The sequence below is a fragment of the Artibeus jamaicensis genome, unplaced genomic scaffold (assembly GCF_021234435.1).
Source record: "Artibeus jamaicensis isolate MK-2021 breed Jamaican fruit bat unplaced genomic scaffold, CSHL_Jam_final scaffold_537, whole genome shotgun sequence".
In the NCBI taxonomy this organism is placed as follows: Eukaryota; Metazoa; Chordata; class Mammalia; order Chiroptera; family Phyllostomidae; genus Artibeus; species Artibeus jamaicensis.
Window position 1 is genome coordinate 2,462,771 of NW_026522047.1, and position 21,156 is coordinate 2,483,926.

The 21,156-nt window shown below is 55.9% G+C and overlaps 1 protein-coding gene across 4 annotated transcripts in view; it reads right to left on the reverse strand.

Annotated features, from left to right (window-relative positions):
- Positions 1-21,156, reverse strand: part of CAMK2D (calcium/calmodulin dependent protein kinase II delta) — a 123,114-nt gene that overhangs the window by 52,902 nt on the left and 49,056 nt on the right. For all 4 annotated transcript variants that reach the window (XM_053658100.1, XM_053658099.1, XM_053658098.1 and 1 more), the window contains exon 3: positions 9,502-9,561. In XM_053658100.1, the coding sequence (XP_053514075.1) occupies positions 9,502-9,561 (60 nt within the window). The remainder of the gene's footprint in view (positions 1-9,501; positions 9,562-21,156) is intronic.

A 21,156-nucleotide genomic window follows, 5' to 3' on the forward strand; every position in this document is an offset into this window, starting at 1 on the left:
TGGGGGCACGTGTCTCAGCCCGGGAAGTGGTCTGCCCTGGGTGTGAGGCCAGTCCCACAGTCTCCTGAAGGCAGTTTGTGTGCCACAGCTTCTGCTCTGAACGGGAGCACCGCTGCCCCATTGGGACACCTGGCTGCCAAGTACATGGTAAACTCAACCCAAGAACATGCTTGGGGTTTTGCAACAAGTCAGAATGAGGACACAAAATGCAAGCATTAAAGGCTCTGTATGTTAAGGGCTTCCGTGGGCTGTAAAGCTATGAACGTACAAAAACACACTCTTATAAAGTCATTGACTTCCTCGCTTGTCTCCATCTGCCTGTCTGCTGAGCCCAGCTGAGAGGTGGCCCTACCCAGGCAGGTTCTGGGTGTTCCCACACAACGGCCATGTCACTGCAGTTGCCAGTTACTCAGTTCTCTTGGGAATGTGCTTTCTGAGGACGTGACTGAAACAGCCTCACACAGAAACATGGCGAACACAGGAAGAAAAACACAGAAGCATCAACGGTGGCGGGACAGTGGGTCCCATACCGGCAGTCACAGCTCCACACAGTGCAACTTGCAAATCAATTAAAGCTGCATCCATAGAAATCAGACACTCACTCACTTTACCAAACATAATTGAATTACACTTCTGGGGGGATTAATGTCACGGCGCACTTGGCCATGACTTCGACTAGAATTTCCAGGAGGATTCTAGCAATCCCAGCCATCCCAGTGTCCCTGAGGCCCAATGGCCATGGGCCAAGTTCTGCACAGGCAGGGAGTGAGGCACAGCCCCCTTGGTGACGTCTGGGCAGACATAACCATGTACTGGCTCGGCATTGTCACTGCCAAGGAGAGGACGGGCACCGGGCATGTGGCATCATGCCTGGGACAGAACATGCATCCCTCAAAAGTTTAACGTGGTTACAATTTTAAGAATTCAGTTGAAACTCACGATCGCATAATAGTTGAACCTGTGTTGGGCGGTTTCTGGACCAAGTCTCTGCTTTGAAGGCTGGACAGGAAGCACGGGCAGAGGGCGATGGGGAGGTGCTGAGTGTCCCCAGCTGCCTTCCAGGGCAGTCGCATGGCAGCGGCCCCAGGAGCCTCTGTCTGCCCTCCCTGGCCTGGCCCCCGGCAGCTGCCACACTCCCTCTGCGGGGGAGGCCGTTAGGATCAGACACTATCATCCGGGCTCAGGGGGCAAGCTGGAAAAGGGACAGACAGACAGATAGAGGCAACCAATCCAGACCTGGGAGGAGGTGGAGAGAGGGTTTTCTACATCTCTCTGGTGCAGGGAGAGAGTGTGAGTCAAATCCCTTGTTTTCACATGCAGAGGAAGAGGACGCTGGTCCAAGACCAGCAGCGATGGCTCCAGGCCAGGCCATCAGCCTGCAATGGGACCCCACACCCAGGGGCACGTGCGGGAATCCTAGGGAGCCTGCTGCACAATTAGCCCTGTGCTGCTTGTTTCCATATAGTCACTGAGCAGACACTTCTTGAGCACCCAGGTGTGCCTGGGAACTTTCTAGACAGTCTGACCTTGCTGCCACATTTGAGAGGCAGCCCAGATGACACCCCCGTGTGCCTGGAGCAGAGGCGTGCTGAGGACTGGGACTAGGGTTGGACTTCTGGGGTCTGGAGGCCCACCGTCCTCTACCCAGCCCACGGACGGGACCTGCCTTGCCATCGCCCTCACGGGATGCTGCACAGTCCTGGGCCCGGACATGCAGAGCTGGGCACTCTAGTCCTCACTGGAGCCGCCGGCAGAGGCAGGGCTCGCCACCACCGAGGAAATGTGCTGAGCAGGTAGAGGCACCACTGGGTACAGAGGCAGCGTGAGGAAGCGCTGTGCCCGGATTTCCTGACCTGTGAGGAGAACCGGCCCCGGCCAGGGTCCCCTGAAGGGCCCGTGCACACTTCCTGCAGCCGCCTGAGCCCCAGCAGCTCCGAGTGCAGACTGGATCCGTAGGCAACATTCAGGCATGGGTATCGTCGTAACGACTTGACTCTGAGTTATGAGAATGCAGGAGTAGGTGAGATCCCTCCAGGCTCCGCAGTTGTGACTGCGTGGGAAACGGTGCCGTGAGGAGAGCCCATGGGGCTGGTCCTCAACAATGCGAGGCTGTCTTGAGTTCGGTCGTCCAGGTTTTGTTTCCAGAAAAAGGAAGAAAAAGGAACTTTTTGCAAACCCAGGTAGTCAAGTGGAAGGCCAGGACCAAATCCAGGTCAGCTGCTCTCCAAGGCCAGTGACTCTGACCGGTCTGCAGAAGGACGCTGTTGGACACTTGTGTTTGGCCCCTAGAGGAAAGCAGACTGAGCCTGCATGACAGAGTGGAGCGAGGAGACAATGGACTTGCCCTGATGGGACGGCATTTACAGGACCACGCACGCGGCTCTGTGCAAGAGGTTGGCCGCTGACCGGTAAGAGCACGGCCATCGAGGTGGGAGGGATGTCTGTAGCTTGGACCCCAGGGCCCACGGTGCTGCTGCTGGATACCCGCAGGCCACACAGGCCAGGAGGTTCCCAGAGCCTCTCCCTGGGCGCGGCTGTCAAGTGCAGACTTCAGGGCTGGCCCTGCTGGCCGCCAAACACCAGACCCACATCCAACGACTACCTGACCTCCGCACTCGAAGTCTAATCAGCACTTTGAAACCCTCATGCCAGGAAAGAACCCTCACCTTCCGTCCCAATGCGCCAGGTTACTGCACCACCACCGTCCTTCCAGCTGCTCAGGATTTCCCCCTGCAGCCACCACACGCTGGGCTCTGCTGCAAGCATCTCACATATGACCACTGTCCACCCAGCAGCCCCAGAGAGACCCTCTGAAGCCACCAGCCACCTGGGCCCCCACGTGTCCCCGTCTGGAGGCCGGAGGCCTGGGTTGAGGTGCTGGTGCTTCAGTTCTGGAGAAGGCTTTCTTCTTGGCGTGGAGTCGGCCCCCTTCTCACCATGTCCTTGGATGGAGAGGACTTGTAGTCACCTCCTCTTAATAGGGTACAAGCCCACCATGGCAGTCCCACCCTCAAGACCTCACAGAAACCTCAGCAGCTCATGAAGGCTTCCCCTTCAGTACCATCTGGTGGGGAGAGAGGGCTTCCCTGTAAGTTCAGGTGGCAGCACCATCTAACCCTGGGATCGGGGGGGAAGCGGAGACCCTCACGCTGTCCGTAAGCCCCGTCCCCTCTCCAGGCCTGCATGCCATGCCACGCCCCACCATGCCCCACGACGGTCTGCATGCTGCTCCAGCTCAGCCCCCAAGGCTCCCCCCTAGCAAAGCACGTCCCCACACTTCCTGTGGGCTTCTGTCTGCCCCGGCCCCTGCCCCAGAGTGCACGCAGCAAGAGGACGGGCTGTGCCTGCTGTGTCCACCTCACACCCAGTCTGGAGCACCCAGCATGGCAGGTTCTCGACAGACATTTGCTAACAGATGAAGGAAGGAAAGAGGCTGGATTTGTAGGCCAGTGCCATTTTAAATCTGCAATGATTTTCATACAATTCTTGAAATAGTTCTATAGCCAAGATGGAGCTACCCTCAGTATCGTGTTTTGTTTCTCAGAATAATGTAAAATAAAGTATATCAAGTGGAAAAAGAAAGTTGAGTAGGAGTGAGTTATAAAAGGAGTTATTTACAGTTCACTGGCGAGGCAGGAGCTCGGGAGCCCTTATCTCTCTCCCCACGGTTTCGTTCGTGTCTGGTTTCAGAATCCTCGTGGAAGCAGCTCAATGTGGGCTTTGTTTCACTCTGGGCACCCCAGGGTGACATGGAGCAGGGGCGAGGATGTGGCCGCCCGGGCAGACTGGAGTCAGGGCAGCGCCCCTACGGGAAGTGGAAGGCAGCATTCTGACCTGATGCCCCTGCTCAAGGGCTCGTGACCTGGGCCTCCCGTGGGTCAGAAGAAATAGTGAATGATCTCACACCACACCCGGGGCTGGGAGAGCCACGCCCGGGAGCAGGCGTGGCTGCTGCACTGCAGCCTGCGCTCCATTTGACCACCACCTGTGGCCTGGTCCCTGAGGATCAAACGTGGATGAGGTCCCCAAGTCCAAGGAGCGCAGCTTGGGTGCTGGGGTCCCGTGGCTGCCCACACAGCACCCTGGGCCCTGCACGGCCAACCCCAGGTCCCTTGCGGCTGACAAGGAAGGCTGAGGCATGTCCCCAGTGATTGTCCCGGCAAAGGTGGAGGGAGCAAAGGGCCACTCCCCACCAAGAGTGTAAGGGAAAGGCCTTAAGCAAAGCTGAAACTCAAACATGGGGTGAACGAGGGGCAGGTCCACAAGGCAGCGAGGAGAACGCCCTGGGAGCTGAAGGGGACGGACTTTGCCGGTCAAGGTTTTAGTCTTTAGCCTGGGGGCTCAGGAGCTCAGCCAGGGGGCCCCAGGAGAGAGGTGAGAGACCCCACACACATCTTTAAAGGCCTGTCTCAGAAGCAGAGTGCATGTGGTGGCTGGGCAGAGAAGGGGACTTAAAGGCCATTTTAGGTCGCCGGCACAAGAGGAATGCTGGTGACTGTTGTCACTGAAATGGTGTGGGCAGGGCGACACAAGGCTCGGGCTCCAGCCAGGCTGTGAGGCCAGGCAGGGGAGGTCTGTGAGCAGAGGAGCAGGTCTGGGTGGGGCTGGGAGCCCGGGGAAGGCCAGGCCCACTTACGCACAGACCACGACCGAGGAAGGGCCAATGTCCCAGGAAGCCATGGGACAGGAGACTACACGGAAGGCAGGTTTGGGGACCAGGAGCGTTCCTGAGGTGCTCAGACAGATGAACAGAGAGGCAGAACCAGAGGATTCAGGGAGGGCCCCAGAGACAAAGGAGACATCTGGGAACACTGGTGTGACGAAGCCAGGGTGGGTGACTCACAGCGTCACTGCAAAGGCACTGTGAGACGGAGGAACAGAGTTTCCAGTGAACTTAAAAGGAAGGGACGGTCCCTGGCAAGGCCAGCATGGTGGGCTCAGGAGCAGAGGCCTGACGGCAGAGGCTGGGACAGGCTCGGGGCCCCTCTCGGATCAGAGGGATGGACGTGGGGAAGTGGGGCTCTCGCATGCTCACCTAAAAGGCTCGGAGCCTTTGACACAGGGAGGGTGGTCACCCAGCACTGTCCTCAGAACCGACTCATTCCAGCTTCCATACTTTGTGGCAGCACCGTCCCCCTGAATCTGGCCCCTGAAGACCCCTGGCTCTGCCTAGTGTCCTGCACAGAACACCCACAGTGTGAGCCCGCCACGTCCACTGGTGAAGAGGATGAGCGTGGCCTGAACGCCGCCCACACAGCTGCGAACGGTGGGGCATTTCTGGTGGATGTGCCGGTGTAACCTTGGCACGAGGAGGACCTCCTGCCAACCGCACAGGGTGCTGCGCGGCCACATTTGGGGCTTTACCAAAACGGAAGCCCCTGCATAGGAAGCACGGGGCTCAGAGCGGGGCAGGGAGTGAAGGGCAGGGAGTGAAGGGCAGGAGGAAACCAGGGGAGGCGGGCCCTGGCTCCACCCTTCCCACACCGTCCTCTCAGGCAGGTCAGCCCACCTGTGAGACTCCGCCGCCTCCCTGTGCAGGGCACGGGGCGGGGCTCAGCACTCATCCTGCTGGCCGAACAGTGGAGCTGGTGACCGCCTACAGGGCGGCTCTTGGGAAAAAGAAAGAAGGTAATTATGATAAGAGTGCAGGCTCGCCCCGTTGTTCTAAGAGAGTGCACACTCACACCTTCCGTGGAAAAGTGGCCTGCAGGAGGTGAACAAAGGCTGGAGGCTCGACTTTCCAGAGCCCATTTGTTCAGCTCCTCACTCAGGAAGCTACGGGGCCGCAGGCCCTGCGGTCAGGGCCCCTCATTAACATACCCACCTGACTGCTGTGTGATGCCCCAACGCTGAGTGAGCTACTTCCATGCTCTCTGAGGGCACTGTTCAGTAAGGATGCCCTTGTGAAGAATAAAGCATTGTCAAGGGCCTCTCACACTGGGGGACAAACACTGAGGCAGTGAGTTTGCCGTTGGCGGGGGAAGGAAACCGGGACCCCATCCCTGCTGGCTGGCTGAGTGAGAACTCCCCTGGCCATCAGCAAAGCCCTCCGGGCACCGAACAAGCGCGGGGCCAGGTGGGCACATACCTGTGAAATAGAGACGCACTGTGACTCAAAATGAAGAACTGGAAAAGGAGGATGCCTGAGCGGTATTTCAAAATCATTTCAAGAGAGACCTATAATCAAATCATACACTTTTACCCACCAGGAATTACCTCTACGTTAGAAAACTCAAGGAGCAGACATTAAAACTATGGGAATATGAGGAAAGAAGTCACAAAAGCGCCAGCTTCCTCAGCAGAGTGGTCCCCCTTCTCCCATCTGTCTGAGGGGCAGCGACAGTCTCCAGGGCTCCAGAGGGGCTGGCAGGGCAGCAGGGGGAGAGGCCATGGCCAGTGCAGCGGCCAAGGGGCGCGCACGGGCCCCACGAGTGCAGGGCTGCCCGACACGTGCTCGTCTGCACGGGCAAAGCCGCGGCGGGCGTGCTGGGAGGGAGCCGCTTCTGTAGGTGCCTTTCTGGTCCAGCATCTGCACAGAAACCCTCTGCCTTCTGAAGCGCACAGATGAAAGACAAGGTCTCTTTCGCTTCGACAGGACGGGCTCGCGGCAGCTCTGCTGGCACCTTGGGTGACCTGCTCTGTGACTACGGGCCTATCCTTCCCACTCTGAGCCTCTGGGCGAAGCACACTATACACTTATCACTAAAAATTGGAAGTGACCTCTGAACAGTAAACTGCAGACATTACTAAACTTCAACACCATGAAGTTCCCAAATCTCCCCAAATGGTTTTTCTATTTTTTCATAGAAAGCACAAATTACAACTGTAGTCCGAAATGTAAAAAAAAAAAGAAATTTAACAGAAAAAGGATTCAAATCGTATCACTGTGTATATTTACTTCCTTTCCTTTAACGTAAGCCATTAACTTTTTAAACTAAAAATCAATGAAATTAATATACCGAACAATAATCTGACACGACCACCACCCCTCAGCAAGTTCGTCAAGAGCTGGGACTGTTTTTTAAGCAGATTCACTACAAATCGAATTCAAAGAGCAAACTCTTCTACCTGTGGAACATTTTTAAAGACAAAAAGAAATCCTATTTCCAAATTTATAAAAAATAGGTATACAGAGCTACCTTTCATAAAGTGGCAACTTTTCTACCAAAGTAAACCACAGCTGGCCTTGGAAAATGCTGGAATTTTAACACTGAACCCTAAACTACACTTTCAAAACTTATCTCAAAACTCTATACCAGTATTCTTGTGTATATTCTACTAAAATTAGGTATAATCAACAATTAATTCAATGGAGAATTACAGACACCAACAATGGCACTGCGTTAAATGAACAAAAGAAGGGAGAGCCGGAGCCGACAATGAGAATTGCTGGAAACACTCATTTGCTGAAGCAGCAGCTCTCCCTGCGGTCCCCGGACCCGCTGCGGAGGGAGGGCCGGCTCCCGGGCGGGAAGACAGTCTGAGAAGCACCGGAGCAGGGGGGTCCGGCCAGAGGCCCACAGGCCGTCTGCAGCTCAGGATGGCTGTGAACGCGGCCCAGCACGAAATCATTAATTTACTTAAAGTGTCATGAGATTTTTTTTGTGACCAGGTGTCATAGTGCATCTACTGTGTGGCCCCAGACAGCTCTTCTCCTTCCAGTGTGGCCCAGAGGCGCCACCAGGCTGGACAGTCCTGACAGCCTTCACGGCAAATGCTCAAGGTAGAAAGATGGGATCTAATCAAACGAAAGGTGAACGTAAAACAAGGATACTTTGCTTTTCACTACTGAATAGTGTTAAATTACCTTTTATCCAAGAGAGCGATGACTGTGTAGCAATAAAAATGACCTATTCTTGTCTCATCACAATGGCTGGAATCTACAAAAATGTTCATTATGTCTAGTGAAAAGTAGAGAAATGGTATTTGGCCCCAGGATTTTCCCAAGAACAAGGGAGGCTGAGGTTAAAACATCAGGACACCATGCCTGCAGCTCAGGGAAACGAGGACACACTGCGCGCCACACGAGGTCCTGAGCAGGTATGTGCCCCACCCCTTGTCGATCTGCACGTGACCTTGGGCACATCACTTCCCTCCCGGAATCCCCTTTCCTCCAGGCTCCTCCAGGCTTTCATTTAAGGGAAAGGAAGTCCTGCAAACCCCAGCTGCTGCGAGTTATCACTCGCAGGCCCAGACACCTGCTGACACAGAAAGTCTATTCATTAACCTCTGCCCGTCACCTCCCGTAACTCACGGCCTGTTTCATCTGTCAAACCCCGGAGCCTGCTCAGCGGAGCAGCTTCCTGCAACGAGACGGCCCCACGACAGGGCTCACCAGTATGGGAGGCAGGCATCACTTACCCTTTCCCAAACTGACCAAGTTTTGATTTTTTGTGTTAGCATTAGAAGTTTTTAAGTCAGACGCATTTGAACAAAAAACAACTTCAAAATTCTCCTTGAAAGGGAACAGGAACAGCAGTCTTTCCAACCTTGTGGGTGCAGGTCAGGCTATCCACTGTACCTCCTCCTGGAGAGGGTATCAAGCATTTGGGTTTGGCAGGTCACTGATGAACTGGGACTTTGGGTGAGTCATATGGACTCGGGACATTTTAGTTTCCTCCATTATTGAAACACTGAAAGGGAGGAATGAAGAGTCTGGGCTGGGGGACCTTGAAGGCCTCTGCAGCTGCCGACCCAGACAAAGACCCGTGCTGTCCGCGCGGTGCTGCGTCCTCCCTTGGGGCCACACCCCCTTCAGACAGCTGCGGGGATCCGTGCTCCGGAGTCCCCAGGTGTGCCGGAGAAGTGCCCCAACGGCGCAGGAGAGGGGACTTCCCGGCAGGAGCCACAGCTGGGCCTCTGTGCACAAAGAGAACAGCCGGATGCCCCCCACCCTGGGCCCGGGAGCCTGCGGACTCTCCGGCACTTCCGCCCAGGAGGAACTTTCCCCACATGATCGGCAACGCTGCCCAGCATCTCGCCCAACAGTTGTTCTTTCCTTCTCTTTCTTTCGTTTCTTTCTTCTACATTTCTTATAGTCATCAAGTTTTTATTGTGAACATTACCAAGCTATTTTAAAATTCATAAGGGATAGTATTCTAAAATAGGTCTGCTAGTTTCTGGGGTAAAATCGAAGAGGAAAAGGCGAGCTTTCTACAGGGCAGGTGAGAGCTGGTTTAGGTGGCTGAGGAAATGGAGTAATGTCTGTCCGACTTCGCCAGCAGAGCCGAATCTCCATGAAGACACAGGGAGGAACTTACCTCATATTCCAACTAGGAAAACCTCCTATCAGTTTTTAAATGTCAGGATACATAGAACTTCTACTCTTGGAAAAACTTTAAAAACCTTTAAGAACCAAATGTAACCAAGACGAAAAGAGAGAAACCTATTTTATAATGGTTGCAACTACTAGATTGTTAAGTAAACACTTTATATGGTGGCAAAAACACATCCTCTAAAGCATGAGAGCAGCGCTTCCGTGCACTGGGAGCACTTCCTTACCGATATTGGGGTGCTTCAGGAGACGGCAGATTCTAGCTTCCCTTTCTAGTTTCTGATGATCTGTTAAAAACACAAAAACAGAAAAATTAGTCACAACTCTGGCAAAGAAGATGAAAGGACAATAAACTGTACCAAAATGATGCACGGCTGCACATTTACTTATCCTTTGATTTCTTTCTATAAACTCAATGAAAAACCTGAATTTGGAATTGCATGAACACAGCATCGTTTTTAACGACCCAGTTTTCTTCCTTCCCCTTCACTAGCCTGACGCCGGACGACCGTGGAAACATCAGAAACACGCGTCCCCCCGCGTCTCTACGGTAAGTGCAGGCGGCACGGCGCAGTAAAGCGGCGGTGCAGACGGGATGCCGCACGGGGCGCAACCCGGACACCTGGAGCGGCGGGGCCGGGGCAGGCGGGAGCGGCACGGCCTGTCCCTGAGCTGTTGTCACCTTTCCCGATGGACACTCTTCACACAGCTGTCCCCTCCTCTCCCCAGGGGACCACACTCCTCTTCACCCCACAGGCCTGCCCGCCCCAGCCTGCTGGCTCTTCTCCACCCGCCTCCGCCCCCCAGCCGTGTCTGGGGAGGGGCAGGGACCCTGGAAACCACATCTTAAGAACTACCTGATGTTCCTCTCGGTTCCTTTGTCATGGGCCGTGCATGTAATCATAACCCAAGTCACGACCCAAGCACAAAGCAATGGCGGAGCGAGGCAAGAACACTGCCAAAACCCGGGCGGCCAACAGGCAGCCGGGGGAGAGGCCCCCTGCAGAGCCTCAAACCTGAGGGCGGCCCTGAGGGGGCAGTGCCGCGGCCCTGGCTCTCGGGCAGAACAGCCTCGGCGGAGCGAGGCTGCGTCTCCCAGATCACAGACCCAGCAAGTCAGCGCTCAGCTCTCGTCAGCCAACCAAACAGCCTTGAAAGGCCGTGGGGACGACGGGCCGGCCACCAGGGCGGGTCTGCCTCCGCTGTGCTGCACTCTGGCCACCTACCCTCCCTGCTCCTAACACCGTCAGGAGCCCCCGAGAGCTTCCGCTTGTGTGCGTTAGATCTATGAACAGACACTCTGGTAGAGATATAATACCCTGAGGAAACTTACGGTATACACTTAGCCCGTTTAAAAACAACAACAAACCTGCTCACATCAGCGTAAGTCACTGCATTTAAATGTTAAACTTCTATTCGGAAATGACTGAACCACAAACAACTGGGAGCAAAAGAATAGTGTACAAACACCTGCACATGATGATCCAGATCCGTTTCTTAACACTTCACCCACTTTTAATTGTTTACACTCTTTCCGCCCGTGCACGTGTGTGCATATGTGCACGCCCATTTGCTGACATGTGCATATATGCCAACACACGTGTGTATTTATACCTAACACAATCCTCTCTACACCACTTGAGGGTAAGTAGTTTAGGACACTGTCAAACACACGCAGTGCGAGTGACGGCCCGAAGAGAAGCGTGACTGGTCGCGCGGGGCAGACACCCGCCCGCGCTGCCTCCGGAGACCGCATAGGCTCCCCTAAACGTGCGCGCGTTAGTCGCTGCCCCCCATTCTTCAGACAAGCTACTCCTAGAAAATCTTACTTAGAAACACACTGCTGAACCAAACACAGGTTTGGAAAGGGCACCTAAGCCCATCTTCAACACTGTGAAGTGTCACGTGTAAGCACACAACAGACTGCTTTTAGGATTCGTTCTGTGAGGGAGAGAGGGACGTGCAAATATGCGCAACCAGGAGACAGAATCAGACGACCGACGTGGAGTGACGCATGCTGACTCCGGTTCATGCGTGATGATGTGCGACACAGACCAGGCAGCGGGAAGCCGTGCTGACCAGAGTGGCAGGACTGCCGCTGGGAGCCATGCCCCCGGAAACCTGCGTGCTGAGTCCTGACCCCGCGCCTCAGAACAGGACTGCCTCTGGAGAAGGCTTTTCAAGGGGCAGTCACGTTAAACCGTGGCCATGAGGGCGGGCCCTGCTCCAACCCGACAGGTGCCCTCGTGAGAGCGGGCTAGAAAATGACCTGCAGGGAGGCCCGCAGGACAAGGCAGGGGACCTGCGAGCCGGGGAGATGGGCCCCGGGTGGAGCCAGCCCCCAGCGCTCGAAGCGCTTCTGCAGCTGCCGCACCTGCGAGATCCGAGGGGGCGGCAGCCGGCTCACCGACACGCCCACCCGCTGTTAGGGAACAGGCTGCCACAAAGGCAGAATCCTGGAAGGACACAGTTGCTGAGGGTCAGGGCGTGGGCGCCCCTGAACTGCGCCCTTTGAGGGCCTGTCAGGGGACATGGAAGGCACCGGCCAGGGTTCAGGGCTGGCGTGTCCCCCTCTTGCTGAGAAGGACGTGCCCCCAGGCCCACAGCCTGAGGGACTGCACTCAGGTCCTCAGGAGCCGCTAAGCTGAGGGACTGAGCTCCCTGCTAGGCTGAGGACCAGAGGGCGGAGGCTGCCCTGGGTGCCCAGGTATTGCCAGCACTTGGCAACTTGCTTCATCAAAGTCACCAAGGGAAAGAATCTGCTGGCAGAGGCACATACGTCCCTGCCCTTCTTATCTAGGTTAATCACAGAAGTGACACTTTGTCACAGTAGCCACATTCCATTGGTTCGACGCAAGTCCCAGGCAGGCCCACTCGGAAGGGGCAGTGCTGGGCCATCTAGACCACAGCTGACTGTGTGGCTCCATAAGCCTTTTCGCTGGGCCCCGAAACTCAGTGATCCCCAGGACTCTGGGGCAGGCTGTGACACTCCAAGCACCATAACAGAACTGAATTTTTCACAAAAAGCAGAATTCACCGATAACGGAAATGCTTCCCTTTCAATGCTTAGCTCTCAGCTGCACGTCAGAGGGAGGAGGAGGTGGGGGGGTCACTCACTGCTGGTTACCAAAGACCATTTCTGCGTCCGCCCCGTGACGACATGGGTCAGGTTCACACTCAGAACGTCCCTGCCTCTAGCCTGGGTAGCCACGGCACTCACTCCACCTGTGCCCTCACTCCCAGCTCGCAGTTTTGGGGGGACTGCAATCCTGCCTGCGCCCTGTGTGGGGCGCTGCTGCCAGGCACAAGCCCTGCAGCTGGGGAACAGCAGCTTCGTCCCGCTGTGTGTTCACCTTCGCTCTTCCTTGGAAGCCCAGGCCCACGCCAGGCCAGGAACAGAAGCATCACCTCAGGCTGCTGTCTGGTCAGGCTCAGCGGCAACACAGGCTGAAGACCCGCCCTGGAAATGGCATCTGGGGAAAACAGCACCGTTCTGCACGGAAGCCATGGGGAAGAGCATCACCTGGCAGAGAGAACGCTGAACTTGAAGTTTCTCAGAATTCTAAGGCAATGTACTTACTTCTTCCTGGGTGTATTTTTTTTTTAAACTTCAAAAAATTTTATTCTAAATGAGGAGACACATGTGAATGCAAACTCCCTGCTGTCCTGAATCGAGTGTTTGCCTTTACCCAGAAGGGCTCTGGTCCGGCGGTGACTGGGGTCGCTCTCCCAGCGCAGTGGGGTGGCACCAGAGCCCCTGAGGGTTCGGCCACTGCCACCAGACGGCTGCCCCCAGCGAGGAGCCTCAGTAGCATGTCCTCTCCTGGGGAGCTGCCCGAAGTCACAACTTTCTTAGAGAGGCGACAGCCCATCACCATCATCAGCGTGGATTGTTAAATTGCTGGAACTCCATGAGGCCCTGGGGGCCATCGGCTCTGCCCACCACGCAGGGCTGCCCGGTCAGCACAGGCGAAGCCAGGGGTTTGGGCAGCAGGCCAGTCAGATGCCCCAGACCAAATGCATATTTGAGTGCGCAGGTGCCACATGGGGAAGGTCTGGATGCCCCGCAAGGCACAAGCCCACCCTGGGATTCACAGGGAAGTCCTGGAGGAACAGCCCAGGTCCCTGAGGTTGGGACCTTAGCTGCAGCCCCAGCAGACAGACAGACAGGCAGCCCCTGTCCCTCTGCCCCTCCCCGGCACCCCTCCCCTGTGCGCCCGGCCCTGTGCCTGACCTGACATCAGCCCTCAGACCTGCTGAGTCTGGAGGGTGGCTCACCCTGCTCCTCCGGCTTCTGCATGACAAACAGCCCAACTTGATCCTCAACTGGTTCACATCTGTTTAGTTTCTAAGAAACTCAAGTCCAAGTGAGACACACTGCCCCGCCCCGAGACCAGGCTGTCTGGCCATTCCCACAGAAGAGGAGAAGGCCCGGCCCGTGGCCCGAGTGTTCGCTGCCAGCTCTACCTGCAGGGCGTCCCCAGGAGAGCACGCATGCATGCTACCATGTGCTGCCTGACCATGGGTGAACGACTGCCCCTTCCCTGCACTGCAGCTGCTATGAACTGAGGAAGCAAAACCATGAAGACACCCTACAACCATACAACCACACGGCACCGGCACTGAGGGCCTGGCAGGCATCTGGATAGAAGGCCGGTGTTCCCTGTATGGCCCCGGAACACTGTTGGGGTCACACCTCACATGCATTTCGTTGGAGAAGTGACTCCCCGCTCAACAAGGTGGGAGAGGCTGTCGAGCTCACGGGCCAGGTTGAAGGCCACACTGCAGGTCACTAGGAGCTCCTTGGAGGGTCAGCGTGTCATTAAACCTGAGCACATTGCTCCCGGATCTAAAACTGTCATCTTCGTTAAGAAGAGGGGTTTAAATTGATAATTAAATACGATACTTTCATTCTGATCTACGCTTAATCCATGACACAAGTTTGATATTTAACTCTGACCTGCATTCCCTCTGACGTCAGGTGCTGGTCACCCATCATCCAGGGATGGTCCAGGAGGCAGATGGCGTTGGAGCCTGCGAAACCCACCCACGCTCCGCCACACACAGCGCTCCAGATCGGCGCCACCTGAGGAGAACAGCACGCCGCTCCACCCCTCCTGGAATCACAGGGCCCCCGTGACACAGGTGAAGCTCCTGGGGATCCTTTGTCACCTGGGGGTGAGCGCTGCTCCCTAACTCGCGCCCTCCCGCACCCACTGGGGCCACCCACTGGCTTCAGTCCCTCCTGGACTCTGAGCAGAGGACGGCTGTTCTCTGCAATGTAAAGCTGTCAGGCAGAAATCCGTCCTGGACACGTGTGCAACTGCCGTCCATTCCCCTGTGAGGGGGCAGACTACCACCCGTCTGCCAAGTGCTTCTGCAGCGCGGCCCTGACAACCATGTGCGTTAATCCTCAGGTATGATCAGAATCACACCAGGCGCCCTGACAGCTGGGGTGTCGAGGGGCCGGGAGCTACCACTGCTGTGTCACAGGGGAGTCCATGGCCACCTCCGCTCTGGATCTAAATGCACAGGGCAGGACAGAGGAACCCTCACCTTCTGCTCCTTGAAACCTGAGACTCTAGGAATTCTGCCAACTGAACTGGAAACGGGGGCTGTGACCTGCTGCCTCTGGGGAGCATCCTGCTGCAGCTGCAGCCCCGGCCACAGCCCACTGTGCTCCGCCCCCACGTCCCGACCGCCAGGCCACAGCCCACTGTGCTCCGCCCCCACGTCCCGACCGCCAGGCACGGGCACCCTTCCCGGAGCCTGCCTGCCGTCCTGCTTTACCCCCTCCCCAACAGTATCTGTATTCCTGAAAAACATGTAAAATGACAGAATCCAACTGGAAAATGTGTATGTGACCTTTTTCAGGAGACTGCTTGGTACAGAGATGGCTGGCTGGACAGTGGACAAATAATAAGAAGAAAAGCTCACAAACCTGAACTGGGGACAGGGCAAGGGAGGGCAAGGGGGTGGGGCTCTTCTGACAAGACGTGTCCCAGTCACAACAGAGGATGTCCAAGTCTGTCCAACTCTGTCAAATGAATGTGACCCATGGGCTCCTCAAAACACTTCCGTAAACGGGGTGGGGGGGGTCCCCCGTGGAACCAGAGGAAAACACAATAACCCCACTACATAAACAGCATGTGCGCACAGGAGACCAACCCCTGAGGGAGGAGCCCGGTGCAGTTCACAGAGTGCGGCTCCTGTGCACTGAGCTCCACTGCCTCCCTCTCTGCCACCACGCAGGCTACATCGCCCGCACACTGTCACTGTCCCCCCCCCAGGCCTGACCACTGCCCAGGGCCAGGAGGGTGCACACTGGCTCCATGCCTGACGGAGACGACTTCTGTCCCCTGGGAATTTGCAGCCCAGGTGCAGAAGCACCTGTAGCTCAGACTCCACTCTATCTAATGCTGCAGAAATAAAATGAAAAGCCCCTCCCGCCCCATGAAACACTGACCTGCCTCGAGTGTCTCCCACCCTGCCCTGGGCCATACCCCAAAGCTTAACCCCCTTCATTAGCTTTGCCTCCCCAGGGCCTGCCCACCCAGAGCCCCTGCAGCCAGCCCATCCCTGCCTCTCTGACTCCGCGGCCTTCACTCCAGGCCCTGTGGCCCCTACTCTCGCAGCTGCTCCCTGCACCTTGCCCTTGACCCGCAGAGCAGGGAGGTTAAACCCCATCTCCAGCCACTGAGGGCTCCCTTTCCATAGTCTGTTCAGTGTCTTCTAGGTAACCAGCTCCCTACAAATCATCAGGACCACCTCCTCCAGCCCAGTCCATGGTCCCCTTCCCTGTCTACCCTCCTACACACCCGGACACCCTCTCCTCCACCCACGCGGCCTCCCTGGACTCCTCAGAGGGGCCACGAGTCCTCCAGCCTCAGAGCCCTGTGCACATTGTCCTCTGCGGGAACATCCCCCCTTTGTCCGACCCATCTCTCTGATTCTGCACCTGCTCCCAGGATTCTTAGAGGTCTATGTGGAGGCAAAGTGCATCCAGCCAAGGCTGTTTCCCTAGCTCGGTATTTTCATGCTGAGGTGCAGACACACACAGAAGGCGGCAGTGATCTCCCCACAGGGAGCACAGCCTGAGCCCGGAGCCCCGCGCCCCAGCCCACAGAGACCACGGTCCTGACCTCTGACAGCACGGAGTTAGCTCTTTCTCTACTTTCACAACAAGAGTAATTCAGCATGTCCTGTGGTTGGTTTTATTTTGTCCCAGAAGGTATTCCATCCGCATAACAACTGCTCTAGGGGTCTGGTGTAGCAACATTCGCAAAAGACAGAAATGAGCTGAAATGCAGGAATGGGTAGATGAGAAAGTACGAGAAGTCGTTAATGCTCCCGAGCTCATTAAACTCCTAAAGTCTTCGCACAGGCGCAAGGCGCGCCGCATGCTGCCGGTGCCGCCCCCACCTCCGCTCACTGCGCCCTGACCCTCGTCCCGCCCGCTCCTTTTCTCCGGTTTCCCTTAGGTGGCTGCCTCACAGACCAGCCCTGTTCCCCAGTCTCCGCCTCTGTGATCTTGGTTGGAAATGAACAAGAACATAAAAAAGAAACACTAAGTCATATCCCTTAACCATGCAGGGGGAGAAGTCAAATTTTTAAAAGGTTACATAATTGAGTTTTGACGACTCTTATTTCAAAATGCTAAAAAATCTAAGCCAAACCATCCCTAACTCAAACTGGAAGTTAAGGCGCGGCAAGGAAACATCAGCCCGTCTGGGGGGCTGTCGGACGTGTGGGTGTTGAAGACGAAGAGCAGCAAACCTGAACCCGAGGGAGGAGCAGACAGGAGGGAGGGGCCGTGACACTCCCCTGACGCACGTGGGGCAGCGCCAGTCTGTTCGAGGCCGCGTCTCCAGTGCACGTGGGAAAGAGCGCTCACCTCTGACATGTCCTTGCACAGACAACACTGCGTCCATGAAACAAAAAGGCTAAAGATTTACTTTGGAATAAAGACTGGTGATTAAAAAAATACAAACTCACTGCACAGGTCACGAACAAAACTAAGAACTCTACCTGCCAAAGGCTTCACACCCAGTAAGAAAGTCCTGTATAATTACCACTTACGACAAACCTCTTATCACAACCCTAACAATGATTCCCCTTTTGGGGTGTGTTTTGTTTCAATATAAAACATTATTTCCAAAGTAGTGAACTGTGGCCCTGACATGGCCACAGGCCCCACGTTCTCCCCATGCCTCAGTCCACACCGGCGACCAGACTCAAGGACGGAGAGGCCGACACGGTGCCCAGAGAGTGGCACTTGGAGGAGGAAAGGGGCAGGGGGCAGCCTGGCCAGGCGAGATGACCTGTGAGGCAAGGCCACCGCGCCAGCCCACTGTCTCGGCAGCCCAGTCTGACCCTGACCCTGACCTGACTGCCCCCCAGCCCTCTGACAGCACGGAGCTTCCCCACACCCAGCAGGCTGAGGAGCGCATGGCACAGAGATGCGAGGTTCTGCTGCTGCTTTCACAGGGGGGACTCTGAGGTCCACGGGGGTGGTGGGGGGAACATCTGCCTGGTCACCCAGAACCAGAGATGAGTTCTCTCTCCATGGGAAGGGCAACCTGTGCTTGGCCTGAGTGCAGAGACTCCGTGAGGACCTGGAGTGACAGTTCTGTGCGGTGGGGACACAAGCTCAGCACAGGCTTCCCAACAACAGGTGGGAGTGACAAGCACCTTCCCCTGGGACTGCACCGGGCACCCGGCCAGCGGGGTACAGCCAACCTCTGTCGCCTGAGAGGGAGGTGGGTCACAATGAGCACTGCCTAAAATGACGCGTCAGAGAGAACAAAGCACAGAAAGGATTTCTGTAACTTCCCTGTGACCACTGGGTCAATGAAGGCGGTACCAGCGGGAGCCCAGGGGCCAGCGCCCCAGGGAGTGTATTCACTGTGGCGAAGGCTCAGCTTCATCGCTGGCTGCAGGCAAACTTCTGCTGTGTTGCTTTTCCTTTCCTTCCTCCCATCAGTCACGTGTGCTGCTTCTGTGTTAAAAATGAAAAATGACAGGCACGGTGCACTCCCAACGTCCAGGGCTGAGACAGTGAGTGACAGGGCCAACCCAAGGTCATCATCCCGGAGCCACAGAGGCTCTGAGAGCTCTGGGAAGCACCTGATTTCAAACTCTACCTGAGCTCATGCCGAGCTGCGGGTACAAGTGGTCGTGCACGGAGGGGCTGCGATTGGAGACAAACACCCGAACAGCCCACCCTTTCAGCAGACCCTCTACTGAGATTTACGTGACAACTGAAATATGCATAAATCTTCTACTTAGATAACTGCTGCTTAAAACATGCCAAGTGACAGACTCAGTATAAAAACAGCCTTTTTCCAGTTTCCGTCTGTTGACTGACCAGTTTTGTGACTCCATTGTGGCTGTATCCCCAGGTCGGGGGTAGCTGCAGAGAAATGAGAGGTTCTACCCGGTGACGGCGCAGGGGCCAGGGGCGGGGGAAAGTCCCCTGGGCCTAGAGGTCCCCGGGTGATGGCTCCACCCCCACCGAGCTCACAGGACAAGGCGCTCTCACAGCACCCCCACGGGAGCTGAGTCGGGTCCAGGCAGGGAGCCTTCCACTACCGGACTTAGAGCTCACGTTTCACTGCTTTGATACAGGAGGAAGAATAACATGCTTTTAATGCGTTAGGTTTTCTTTTAATAATTTCTAGACAGAAACTGTTTTGAAACCAGAGTAAGGTACATAAGAAAAATTACAGTCATGTTTTTACAAATTTAAAAATATAGTTCCATAAATTTTTCTTAATTGCAGATTATCATTCATTAGTTTGACTCATTTTTTAATTTATTAATTTATTTTTAGAGATAAGCAAAAGGGAAGGAGGAAGAAAAGGAGGGAAACATCAATGTGGGCTTGCCTTTCACGTGCCCCCCAACTAGGGACCTGGCTCAAAACCCAGGCCTGTGTCCCGACTGGGAATCGAATCAGTGACCCTTTGGTTCACAGGCCAGCACTCAGTCCACTGAGCCACACCAGCCATGGCTTGATTGACTCATTTTTAAAATTTGTAAGTTCTAACTCAAATCCCTGGTTTATGCCGGTCGGCCCTGACCCTCCAACCCAACCCGGAGCAAACCCGAGCGCAGGCGCTGTGGCTTGTCGGAACCGACCCATGTGCAGGCGCCCAGCCAAGCCCACCTGCGTTGCCTCCAACCCAGGGCCCAGGCCCTCAGACGGCCCCGTCTCTCGCCTCCTGCTGTGCGGAACGCGCTCAAAGACCTTCAACTCAGCACTCGTCTTATTCAAAGTTAGAAAGGACACCACCTTAGTGTTCGGAGTAGTGAACACAAGGAAAGCATCCCTCTACAGCTGCTATGAAAGTACTGTTACACTCGAGCTGTTCTTCAGTGAGAGCCCAATTGGACCGGACCACACCCAGGAAAGGGCACACGCCCCGACGTCTGATCACACCTGATCCTGCCGCTTCCCTGAGACACCAAAACGACTCAGTTTCTGTGTCCGGTCCTCCGCCAGCTTCCCTACACACACCAGAGTTGGGCGACCCACAGTCAAGAAAACAGAATAAAAGGGGGGCTGGGAACCGGTCACTGCTCACAGGCCTGGAACCACTTTCTCAAGAGCAGCCTGCCTCACCGCAGCCCACCGGCGCTGCTGCGCCCCGTCCAGGACAATGGACTGGCAGCCACTCCAGGAAACGGGCGGGGTGCACTTGCCGCTCCCGCCCACCTGCCATCACACAGGCCGAGACACTTCATCTGTGGGCGTGGTGGCCTGGCGTCCCTGCCCCAGCTGCACAGGAAATGCCGGCTGAGCACTGGCGGGCCGCAGAGCAGCGCCCAGGACGTGGCAGTGCGCCCAGACTGAGGCTGGGTACAGGCCGTCACGGCAAGGTGGTGCGGGGGTGTTCTGCTCCCAGTGGGGGGCACAGGACCTTTCTCTGGACAACACAGGACCACAGCCATACCTCTATCTTCTTGCAAATCCGGGTGTAAACTGATTCAATGGTGACTTCAGGAAAACAGTGGCAACCTTTCATGAATCGGGCCCTGGGCTCCTTGTGCTGGGGCCCTGTGCAGCAGGCGGCAGGGCCCCCACCTCAGGAAGCTCTGCAGGTGCGAAGGGAAAGCCCTAAGGGAGAAACAGCACAGCGTGCGCGAGAGGGGGCACATGGAGTCAGACGCCAGGTACTGTGGGGACACGGTACAAGAGGAAAACACTTTGCCCCACGGCGGGAAGGAGAGGGAGTTCTCCACGGCTTCGAAGAACAGCTGGGTTTTCCAGTCTGATGGCACGAAGTGAGTTCTGGACAACAGGAACAGCACAAGCAGCGCACGGGAGCCAGAAGGAACACGAGTGTTTGGGCAAGACCGGAGTCCAGCGCGCCCGCCTGTGAGCAATGACCTCAGCTGTGAGCCGGGTGGACCGCAGAGGGCCGGCAGGTCACTCCTGTGCTCAGAGGGCAGGGCTTCCCGCTGCAGGGAGCTGGGTCCTGCGGGGAAGGCTGAGGGGGCAAGCACTGCACAGAGGGGCAGGGCCCACACCACCGGGGTTCCAACATTAGCTGTGCCGCTCACAAGTCTGTGCCCTGGGGCCACGAACTCTCTGGGCTTCAGTCTCTTCTTTCATAAAATGGGAAATTAACAGTATTGACTTTGTGGAGTTGCTAAGATTTTTATACATAAAAATAGATGGGTGCCTAGCAGACAGTGACAATACAAAAGTGCTGGCTAGCATTGTTATTTTAGAAAAATAAAGTTGATAGTACAAAAGACGGAACTGGCAAAGGAAAGATTAGAGGCAAGGATTCCAACCAGGAGGCTAATGGAGACTGTGCCTGTAAAATTAAGGGGCCTGTGACCACACCCCTGGGCCTAGCTGTCCAATGAGAAGG